The 12500-nt window shown below is 47.4% G+C and overlaps 1 protein-coding gene across 4 annotated transcripts in view; it reads right to left on the bottom strand.

Annotated features, from left to right (window-relative positions):
- LOC134435129 (cytohesin-3) overlaps nt 1-12500 on the bottom strand; it is a 67243-nt gene that overhangs the window by 36191 nt on the left and 18552 nt on the right. The window contains exon 1 of one of the 4 annotated variants that reach the window (XM_063183971.1): nt 7286-10783. The exons of the other annotated variants lie outside the window; for them this stretch is intronic. Within the exon in view, the coding sequence (XP_063040041.1) occupies nt 7286-7361 (76 nt within the window). The 5' untranslated portion in view covers nt 7362-10783. Of the gene's footprint in view, nt 1-7285; nt 10784-12500 lie in introns of those variants that run through there. 4 annotated transcript variants of the gene reach the window in all.

Below are 12500 nucleotides of genomic sequence, written 5' to 3'. Positions count from 1 at the left end.
CAAGGCTGTATTAAGTGGAATAGACCATCTAATGCATTACAGTACCATAGATACTGTAGCTATTCAATGCGAACAAGCACAAAAAAACCCTGTGAATTCCTGGAGGGATGGTCAAATATAGGCATACAATACATAGTGAGGCTGGGTGATTTGTGTGATATCCTGTGCCTGATAATACTGTAAGCTACCAGCTTCCAGAGTTTGAGAGGCAAGAATCCGGAGTTAATCCCCACACTACGCCATTTTACAATGCAACATTTACCCCCACAAACCCATCCATAGGCGTGCTCAGACAGAGATGAGGCCAGTGGTGTAGTCAACTTTCGTATGGTGGGTATACTGTATATTTGAGATTTTTTTGAAGTGGGTATACTGTATATATTTGTGCTATTCCAAAACAATGGATCAATCAATTTTAAGTGGGTATACTGAAATCCCTGAAATTTAGAAGTGGGTATACTGCGTATACCTGCGTTCTACGTAGACTACATCACCAGATGAGGCGGTGCTAAAGCACTTGCCACTTTGCCCTACTGGACACAAAATCAGTGATGGACAAAGTAAAAGTAAAAGTACTTTCGTGGTGTAATTACAACAGTAGCACATGATATTACATAGCTGTTACAGCGTTTACTCCATTTTACCTACCTATTGAGATAGACTTTGTTATTACTGAAAAACAATAAAAACCTAACAAGGACCCACCACAAACTGAACCCAACCTGTGTAGAATCAGCTTATCGCAAGACAAGTACATTGGTCTACTTTTTACTCAGATAAGTTACCTGTGTTGGGAAGAAACTGTGTTTCTTTTTTTACTTTAACTTTTACTTTGTCCACCACTGCACAAAATGTCCCCATTTGAAAGTTCCTTTTTTTGTCACAATGTACTGTGGTCCATGTTGACATGGTCATCTACGGCAGTGTTTCTCAACCAGGGTGCCGCGGAAACGTGGCTGATAAGTAAATTGTGTAATTTAACACACATTTGTCTAAATTAATAAAGTGTTGCTTAGTCAGTGCTCAGTGGAGTCTTTCATCTGCCATTTACACACAATAAAGTAAATTTAGGTCACCCCAGTAAGCTGCAACTTCGAACGTAGGTTGTGTGACGTCTCCAAATGTGTTACTTTTCTAAGCTTTTGTGGTATCCGATACGATGCCATGTTACAGCTTGTTGCTTAGGGGAGCCTTGAAAATGTTCAGTAGTTGAAAGGGTGCCTCGCCTAAAAAAAGGTTGAGAAACACTGATCTACGGTACAAATGCAAATAGCATTTAAGTAAGGCAGTTTGCCCCCCGCCCCCCCTTGAGCACCTGCCCCCAAAAATGTCTGTGCACGCCACTGGCTCCTCCCCTCATTTCCTCAGCATCCTCCAGGATAACTGTCTTGCTTGAGGGGAGGAATTGACTTGGTAAACACTATTTTTACGCTTGAAAGTTGAGACTTTAGTAAGCCTGAACAAACAGAGACGCAATGTTGACACAAAATATCTGGTTGGGAAAAAATGTCTGGCCATTGATGTTGAACAATAAGATGGATGAATAGCTGAATAAATGAGGAGTGATGTGATCGGCCTGGGGATGCTAAAAAAAACGCTTGGCGAGTCTTTCCCAGCTCAGCAGAGAGAGTATAAAGCTACAATTGTCAAGTGCTACCCCCGCAGGCATCCTACGCCTAATGCGCAAAGCAGAGTGCCTGCCTGCCTGCCTGCCTCCCTGCCCACTCTCTGTCTGACACTCTCTCTCTCTCTCTCTCTCCCTCTCTCACACACACGCACGCACGCACACATGTACACACACACACACACACACACACACACACACACACACACACACATACACACACACACACACACACACACACACACACACACACACACACACACACACACACACACACACACACACACACACACAAACACACACAGACTGTCTTTCAGTGAATTCAAATGGAATTGAGAAAAGGACGTTGATGAGGAAGGATATAATGTCTCCAATTGTGGAAGGCTAGAGCGTGATGACAATTCCCCACTCTGTGTTTGCAAGCAGGCTAGGCTCGTCCAAATGGGGAGTAATTTGATATCATTGAAATAAATGGCTTGGGGGGGGGGTATCTCAAGAACTTAATGAATTAAACATGACTTTGAGTGGACTCAGGAGAAGACAGAGTAAAAGAGAAGGACCAAGGACTTGGTGAATGGTGATTTTTGTGTGTGTGTGTGTGTGTGTGTGTGTGTGTGTGTGTGTGTGTGTGTGTGTGTGTGTGTGTGTGTGTGTGTCTGTGTGTGCGTGCGTGCGTGCGTGCGTGTGTGTGTGTGTGTGTGTTAATGTGCATGCTTATATGAGCCTGGGTGTGTGTATACAGCACACTTCTGTTGCCATGTGGACACTGAAATGCACTGGCTGGAGATTACACATTTATAAAGCACACACGATGGTTCATAGACAACTCTTAACAGCAGGTGTAAAGACATGAAAGACTCAATGTTCAAAATTATGCATTTGGGCCTAGCTGTGGCTTAGTCGGCTGGGCACTGGACTGCGATATGGGTGACCCAGGTCTGATTCCTGACCTGGGTCATTCCCGATCCTCCCCCGTCTCTCTCTCCCACTCATTCTCCTGTCCCATTCTTCACTGTCCTGTCTAAATAAAGTTGGAAAAAAAACCCAAAATATATAGACTTTTAAACTTGCGCATTTGTACACCTTTGTAGTTGGACAAGTGCGTAGGACATTATCCCAGCTGGGTTGTCATTCAAGTGTAAAGAAATCCCACACGCTGTCTATTACACCAACAAACTTAAATACGTATTAAACAAAGGCGTAGGTTAGAGGGCTTCGGCGTTCTGTTTTGTAGTGCGAAGGTGCTCTTCGGTTAGACGTAACTTAGAGATGTATGATGAAATCCAAGGCACTCTTCGTCTTCATTAAAAAGCTTTTAATTAAATGTAGCTAGATCATATTGGCTGAAGCCATTTTGACAATGTTGGGAGCTGTGGGATGCTGCTGCACCGGGGCTTTGCAGGCTCTGCAGCCCGGCAAATTTTAATGTTCAAATATGAACTAGCTACATTTAATTAAAAGCTTTTTAATGAAGACGAAGAGTGCCTTGGATTTCATCATACATCTCTAAACTTAAATACGTTTCAGTCATCCGACCTTCTGAGTTGGTGAAATGGAGAGTGTATGGGATCTCTTCACACTTGAATGAAGGACTCACAAAAAGTGCATAGAGACCTGTCCACTAACGCCTCAACATTCTGCACTACGCAAAGCATCACTGCTGCTGACTCCCCTAAGTCAAACACAACACATCTAGTCTTTGCATATATGGCAATGATGTACATGACCATTTGCATACAGTGTGGAGGCACGACATGTGACTACTAGTAGCCTACTCATACTGACACAGGGCATAAATTACTGCATTAGCAGAACTAGGGAGCGAGCTGTAAAAATAGTTAAGTGATAAAACCAGAGATAAAAACAGAGCCTTTGTTATAACCTTATTGTCACCAAAATGTGAAGGACCCAGTCTTAATCGGTTACCTAAGAATTCTTGTCATGGCAATGTTTTTATGATGTAGTTGAGTGTTGAGTTGAGTGTAGGAGAGTGAATAGGCCCGTCGACAGGCCCATCTGCAGTTAGAGGCCACGAAAACCAGTTGATAGTTGTAAACCTGTTTGCAGAATACTCTCTTACAAAACCTGTCACTACTAAGTAGATGGTCTCAAGGCTTCACTGTTGTAATACAACCAAGGCCACCAGGCTCTTCCTCTGTCAGGTTTATGACCGACCACCTGTCCTAGTCCTAAGTACCTCCACAAACATGACAAACACACACCCTTGTAACCTTGACTACCTCTAAATTAGATAACCCAGGGTGTACAAAGTATTTAAGCAATAAGCCACAAGAGGCCGTGGGTTTGGGTTCGAATTATAACGGGTAAGGGGTGTGAGGCACAACGCGAAGCGGAGTGCCGTTAAATTCCCGTTAGCCGTTATAAATTCGAACACAAACCCATGGACTCAAGTGGCTTATTGCTTATCTAACACTGTTGCGCTTAATCGCTGACAAACTTTCTTTAAAAGTGCTGTAATAACAATTAATTTGCCGCCCGTCGTTCGGTTGAGGAAGCCGATTTCCAATGGCTGTCAGTCAATCACAATCAAGAACCAGATCGCACAGTGTTAGATCACCACCTCACCACCTTTGTAGTACACCAAGGATTTCTTTGTAGGATTGAGAGCAGGATGTTGAAATGCTGACAATGAGGCTGTAAGGTTTCACCCCTGCTCACCCCCTCACCCCCTCACACACACACACACACACACACACACAGGCACAGGCACAGGCACAGGCACAGGCACAGGCACAGGCACACGCACACGCACTGCAAATCGATACAACATTAAGAGGTGCCACTGTAAAGGAAGCTCGGTCTGTCATCATTAGGAGACCTGGAGAACTCTCTCTCTCTCTTCCTCTCTTTCTCTCTCTCTCTCTCTCTCTCTCCCTCTCTCTCTCTCTCTCTCTCTCTCTCCCCCTCTCTCTCAGATCATGAGCTGTTGGCCCACATACCGCCAGAGTCGCTCCCTTAAGCCCCTCGTGTGACAGACTCATGCATTATCATGCCAAAGCGAGGCTGATACAGACGACAGCACGCTGAGCGCTCCTCGGGGTGCCGCCGATCTGATAGACCGCAGAAGGAATTTCCGAAACGCTGGAAATCGCTCAGCTGGACGCATCCAGGGCTTAGGCACATCTTGTGACTGCAGGGCTGGTTAGGGGCCGGGGTGGGGCAGGGGGAGTGGTGGGAAGGGGTTGAAAGTGAAAGAAGAGGAATTGGAGGTGATGGTGATGGTGGTGGTGGTGCGGGGCACTTGCATAAAGAAACAACAATAACAGCCGCCCCCCAAACACATGCACACACACACACACACACACACCTCGCGCGCACGCACGCACACACGCACACACACACATCTCGCGCACACAAACACACACACACACACACACACCTTGCGTGTGTACACACACACACACCTCGCGCGCGCACGTACACACACACACACACACACACACACCTCGTGCCCACGCACAGACACACACACGTTGCACGCACACTCACACACACACACACACCTTGCACGCACACTCACACACACACACCTTGCACGCACACACACACTATACATAAACACACACTACACACACCCTCCACGGGCTGCTTTAGGATGCGGATCACAGCATAGCCACCCCCGTCGTGGAGGGATACCTCATTCTGTCATTCCGGCCACAGACAAGATGTCAAGCCACAGTGACAGAAACCATAAATAACACAGACTCATATTGGCAGACTGCTGATTCAAGTCACGGACGGAGACAGGGGACAGGGGACAGAGGGGCAGGTCCTCCTTGTACCCACGGAAGCCGACATGGGGGACAAAGGGGCGTCAGGTGGCCTGGGCCCAGGGAAAGAGGGGGCCCGGAATTGGGTCCTCATTACATTGTATGTATTGGGTGGGGGGGCTTTTTAGATGACTTTTGTCCTGGGCCCGATCAAAGCTGTCAGCGGACCTTGGTTGTCCCGTCAGGACACGCAGCCGAACAAGAGCTGGCTTGTGGTTGCCTTCCGCCTAATTCCGCACTCGTGTCACTTTCAGAAGAGAATCAATGCGTCTCGGCGTTAAATTGTTTTTTGCGTCTTCAAGGGGTTTTCAAGGACTCAAATGACTGACAGTGTTCTTTGCCTTCCACCCTTTCACCCAGTATATCCATGGAACTGGTCACATCCTCAGCTGTAGTCAGCTCTTATCCCGCATGGATAAATCAATGCACTTCAGTTGAAGTGTTGTGATGGTGGTCCTCCAAGGTTTCGAGTGACTGTAGAGTAAGTCACACACACACACACACTCACACACACGGCAGGGAGGGGAAATGCGGCGTCGCTTCGGCTTCCTGGTTCGGAGAGAAAGTTGCACTCTCGACAATAAGGGAGGATGTGTGTAATGTGTTCTGTCGAGATGGGCAGATTCGTCAAGATGAGCTACCAATAGCATGTTAACGTAGCCTAAATCCAACCCCCAACCCTAGAGTCTGTCATTCACAGGGGCAGCTGTAGTCAAGTGGTCAGGGCCAATAGCTTTAGATCAGAGGGTTGCTGGTTTGAATCCCATGCTTCCACTTCCTATCTCACTCCATAGAGCTTGAAAGTGACGTCACTTCCCCCGATTTCATGGGACCTCAACGGCGTTTTTAGCCGAAAATCGTAGCATGTAATCCAATGGCAGTATTAAAATGATATTTCGATCCCCTTCGAGTTGTGCCACAAGCTCCATATATGTTGATTCTGATATTTTTGTTGGAATTTTTCGTACGAACCCCCAAACTTTTTAGAAAGCTGTGTTTCTTCACATTTTTCATGCAGACGGCCTCGGAACAAAACATTGATACTTCTGCATGAATAATCTTTATCTAGCCTCTTAAACAGCATATTTGTAGCCCAGCACATATAATGACTGAGATCAGAAGATATTTACTCGCTACCATGTTGTTAGATGGTCAGCTTAGGTCCCGTGAAATGCGGAACTAAGGGGCGGGACTTTCAAGCTCTATGGCTGAGGTGAACTTGAGTAAGGCACCTAATGCCAATGTAATGTAGTGCGTTGTAATATCTTGTAATATCTCGATGAGTAGCTCATATGGACAAAACACCGGATTTGCAGCAGCTGGAATAGCTCCTTGTCCTGCATGGCAACACTGGCAAGCATGCGAAACACACACACACACACACACACACACACACACACACACACACACACACACACACACACACACACACACACACACACACGGTCATAGACTTAGACACACACACACACAACTCTGAGTCTGGTTCTCTACCTCCGGCGATGCCACTGACCTTAGCCACCTTTCACACTATACAGGCCGCCTGAGTCACACCATCCGCTTTAACTGCACTACTCATAAAAGGGGCTTGCTGTGCATAAACACACACACACACAGTCGCAGACACTCACCCAAACACACATATATGACCCCCCATACACATACACAAACATACAGGCGGGCGGGCGCGCACACACACACACACACACACACACACACACACACACACACACACACACACACATACACACACACACAGTCATAGACCCAGACACCCACACACACAGACACACACACGCACATGTACACACACACACACACACACACGCACACACAAACGGACAGCTCTCTGCTACATCCTGCTACATACCTCCTGGGGTCCATCCCCAAGGCCTTCTCTCTCCGGCTCGCATGGCAGACATGTCAACGACATTTTCTGGCCACATCTGTGTGTGTGGTCCCCTGACCTGTCCACCTTCCACGGAGGTGTCTGGCTGTGTGTGATTGTGATTGTGCGTGTGTGGGAGCTATACCCAGCCACTAGTAGCTAGTAGCTCTGCTGTGCTGCTTTGACCTGCAATTGGTTTCTCTCTTTTTTGTCACATTCACGATATCTCTCAGCCCAGCCAGCCAGGCAACCAGACAGCCAACCAGCCCACGGTCGAGCGAGTATGGAAATAACGTGCATTCCAAACGAGAAAACCAACCAGGCAGGTTCTACCAGCCCCTCTCAGTCTCAGTCTGCCTCTGCTCCACTGCCAGTGGCGGAACAAGTGCACACAGGGCCCAAGGGTAAAACACTGATAGGGCCCCCCATACGGCCTGCCATGGTCACAAGAGGGTCACGTGACCTGAGGAAGACTGGCAGGCCAAAACGCGGTCACATTAAAAGATCATTTCTGCAACTCGGGAGTGTACGGCACTTCTCTCTTCCTTCAAGTCTTTTACTGGTTGCCAGCAGCTCCTTTTCTGGTGTGCTTTTTGCACCTCCACTCCCTGGGCCCAGGGGCAAATGACCCACTGCCCATAGCGCCACCCCTGTCTACTGCCATCACCTCCAACATCTCCGCTCAGCAGCTGCCCTTTAGCACTTTGAGCTTGAGCTTCCAATATTCAATTCAGCCCGCTCCGAATGAGAGAAATGGCTGTGCACACAAACACGTGCAATGAATCCTATTGCATGAGCCGGCGAAAAGGCTGCCTCATTATTTTCCTAGCTGGAAGGGAAATGCAGGCCCCGCTTTTTCAATCTCGCCTCGCCTTCCCTGTGAATGTTACAGTAGAACTGTGCTGTGAAACACAGTGCAGTTTCAGTCTGGGCTTTTAAATTGCTTTTAGGAGGTGTTGAGGACATGTGGCTATAGCTGCGTAAGAGTGTAAAGTGTAAGTGTAAGAGAACAAAAAAGACGAGCGAGAATAGTTTACAGCTTCTGGTCTCTCACAGACATTGTGCATTATCACTTTCTGATAGGTCTTTCAGCAGTTTCTCTCTCTAAGCCCTCGCACGTGCAGTACAGATATAAAATGGGCTCTTTGAACATGGAACTGAGAGAATAGGAAAGGCAGATGACGGAAGATCCAGCAAGAGTGAGTTCTTGAAGGCCTAAACCTCTCCCTTCCTTCTCAGCTGGGTATGCATGCAGTAGCAATCACAAACAAGGAAGGTATGTGCATGGGAAACTTGGCCAACAAGCAGTTTCACTGGGGCACAAAGGAATAGAGCGTGGAACTTGACCTTTACAAATCTATAGCCATTACAGATGCTCTGGCTACTGTTGTTTGCCATGGGAGAAGCCGGTGCAACAAATCTGCAGTTATCTGTATGTACGTACGATTTTGAGACGCATCACAAAGTTGTGCTAAAATGAATCACCCACACAACCTTCAAGTTTGCAGTCTGCTGTGTTGTCTGTATCTCCTCCAGGTGTCACAGTAGATAAGCCCGGAAGGCACTTCTGTTTTGATGTACTTGTTTAACAGGTAGGCAGGCAGTGGCTGCTGCGGCGGCAGCTGCTATCCGGAAATTGACTGCTGTCCACCACCCCCACATCCACGCCTGAAGGGAAATAAGAGAGCCTCAACTCACCTCACGACGGGAGAGTTTCATAAGTTATTACGCCATCACGGCTGTACATTCTCTTTTCGCTAATCCCAAAATCGGAACTGTTGTTAAGCAGAAAATCCGATTTTACCGTAGGCCTTAGGACCGTTTCACACCCGCAATGAAAGCTATTGCTGGTTTAGCACTTATCCGTAAGCTCACACACACACACACACACACACACAGAGGTGACCAAAGTATGCAAAGTCGAAGTTCAAGTCCGTGTGTAAAAGATGAAGTCCTTTTCCTGGGTAGACATCTTTCTTAAGTTTATAGAGCTCTACTGCAGAAGCCATACAGTGCGATGATGTGCACCATATGACGAGTGCGCAAATCTCTTTTTATCCACTAAGCTGGGTCTCTGTAAAAGTCAATAAACAATTTCAAATAAATGTACCTTGAATGTCCACCTTCTCAACAGAATGAAAAAAGTAGTAGCTTTACTATCAAAAACACACATCCTGATCAGTCTCCTGAGGGAGAGAGGAGCTGTGTATACCATTAGTAGTCTGGAGAAGACATCTCGCCTTGACAAGGCCCACAGAACCGTAATACATACGGCACCTTTTGTTTGGAACTAATATTTTGAACATGAACGAACCACTCCAAATGTCCCCAGATGGAAACTTCAGCAGACTAATGGAGATTTCAGACTGTGATTGTTGACCTCTGCTCTTTGATGTGAGTGAGAGCACGCCCACTGCACATACACCTTCCTGGCTGCAGTGGTGAGTGGGCAAAGAGAGGGGGGAAAAAGCTTTTCCAAACACACCAAGAGTACTTGCAAACTCCAGAAGCATAACACTTAATACCCCTCCTTTCACCGTCGTTAAAAAACCTGCTTGCGTTTGGGGCACACACACACACACACACACAGACACAAAGAGGGCATTCATGGCAAAAGCCATTTCAGCTCCTCCGTGTCTGGGGCCCAAATCCAAAGCTTCCTTCCTCGTGCTATTAGCGATGAAAAAGGGAGAGAGAAAACAGGCTAATTGTTCTATTTCTGACCCATTGACTGTCATGCTCTTTGGGACAAATTAGATTAGCTGGCTTTTTGGCAAAGGGCCGCGTTGTTCTTTATCTCATTGATTAGCACATTACTGGCTCCACTTCCACTTTCTTATCAGGGAAGTCAAAAGACAGCGGACAAAGGGACCAGTTGTGCCAGGCCCAGGAAGAGTGGGGGCCTGGAATGGCTAAAGGAAAGAATAGCGAGCGCTCTATGGTCTTCTCTCCTGGTTGAAAGGGGGCCCAGAGTTGGGTATCCATTGCATCGCATGTATTGAGTGAGGGTGGGGCCTTTCAGATGACTTTACCCCAGGCCCGGCCAAAGCTGTCAGTGGCCCTGTTAACTTATCGTGCAGTCCTCCCTGACCTTCCGTCTTCAAAGAGAAGGCTGCAGCTTAGAAGGAACCAGTGGCTTCAGATGTGTCATTAGGAGGTAATGACATTGTGATGTTTAAGTGGCACAAAAGTCTTTTTTTCTTTAATGCATCCGGAGAAAAACAAATTTCAGACTGTTGTTGTTGTTGTTGTGACATAGCTGTCAGGAGGATTGAATTTCATCCTGTTTTGAGTGGTCATATAATATATCATATTTTGCAGAAAACAGGGTTATGGTGAGCTTACGAGGACAAAGGGATGAAGCGAACGTAAAAACACAGAACAGTACTGACCCAGTGGGCCAAGTAGTGACACACTGTTGACAAGGCAACGAGGACCCAGAGGACCTGAGAACAAGAACGAGACACAACAAAATCTGCCTGAGACACACGCGCGTGCACACACACACACACACACACACACACACACACACACACACACACACACACACACACACACACACACACACACACACACACACACACACACACACACACACACATACACAAACACACAGACATACACACACACACACACACACACACACACACACACACACACACACACACACACACAGACATACACTCTCTCTCGCTCTCTCTCCCTATGTCTTCTCTCTCTCTCTCTCTCTCTCTCTCTCTCTCTCACGCACATACACACGCATGCACACACAAATGCACACACAGTCTGTTCTGGGCCTTTGAAGATCTCAAGGCCAGCACGCTAACAAGGTCCCCCTCTCCCTCTTGAACCTCACGGAAAGAGGCCTCCACGAAGGACACAGACATGGACACACAGGCAGGCACACAGGCAGACACATGGACACTCCTCACTTCACCCCTCGCCTCTCCCGTGCGTGAGTCACTCCGGAAATGAGCGCAGGGTCTCATTCCTGACCGTCTGATAGAGAGAGAGAGAGAGAGAGAGAGAGAGAGAGAGAGAGAGAGAGAGAGAGAGAGAGAGAGAGAGAGAGATGGGTGGATGTGAGGGGGAGACACAAACAGACCTCTTGCCTCTCTGACAAGACCTGTTTATATTGGCTCCAAGCGAGCAGACACCACATCTGGAAACAGGTAAAGAGAGAAAGAAAAGACAGAAAGAGACAGAGCAGAGAAGAAAAGAGAGTAGAAGAAGAGAAAGGGGGATAGGTGTGTGGGTGTTGTGGAGGGCCTGCTGCATGAATTCCAACATTCTCCAAGTATCTCTGGAAGTCCAAAAGTGAAAGAGAGATGCAAGACAGAGAAAGAGATAGAGTGAAAAAAGACACAGGAAGAGGGGGGAAGACTGGATGGATAGCTTTTTACTGAGGATCGAATTTGGCGTGGGTGGGGGAGGTTAAGACGGCAAAAGAGTGATGGAATGAAAGAGAAAGAGAAAGAGAGGACACAGATAAAAGGTTATAGAGAGGTACAAGAAGAACAGAGGATCGAAAACAGCTACATAGCTTCTCTCTTTTTTTTGGACTGAGTATCAAATGTGACGTGGGTGGAGAGAGGGGTGTCCAGCGGCCGGCCGGCATCCTGCGGTCTGGTCTGGTCTTTTGCCTCTACAGTCTCTCTCTCTCTCTCTCTCACACACACACACACACACACACACACACACACACACACACACACACACACACACACACACACACACACACACACACACACACACGTGCACAGGCTCCTCTTTGTGCTTCTGGAAGCTTCTGAGGATCTGCTCATGATCTGCTCACTGCAAATGAAATCTCCATCTGAGGTCCAGCCGAGTGCACTTCCTGTTATCTCACCCCCTGTGATGGAGTGGCCAGGGCCAGATTAAGATGGCCTGGGGCCCCTAGGCTACAAGATGCTGTGGGCCCCCCCCGGCTGCAGACATATCTAGCCTTTGCATTAATCCGGCCCTGGAGTTGTGGTTGTGTTCTGACCGTCATGCCAATGAGCCTGATGGCACGAATAGACCAGGCGCAACTTGACTGATTTCTGCGACGGACGTATTGACGATTGACTTTGTATTGAGTCGCTGGCAACAGAAGAGATGAAAGCGATTCGGGTGACTAGCGTTGTGAGCGACTTGTGTGACAGTTTGCAGTTGGACTTCAGCGAATATTATGCAA

The sequence above is a fragment of the Engraulis encrasicolus genome, chromosome 2, assembly GCF_034702125.1.
Source record: "Engraulis encrasicolus isolate BLACKSEA-1 chromosome 2, IST_EnEncr_1.0, whole genome shotgun sequence".
Classification (NCBI taxonomy): Eukaryota; Metazoa; Chordata; class Actinopteri; order Clupeiformes; family Engraulidae; genus Engraulis; species Engraulis encrasicolus.
This window is presented reverse-complemented; position numbering and strand designations above follow the sequence as displayed.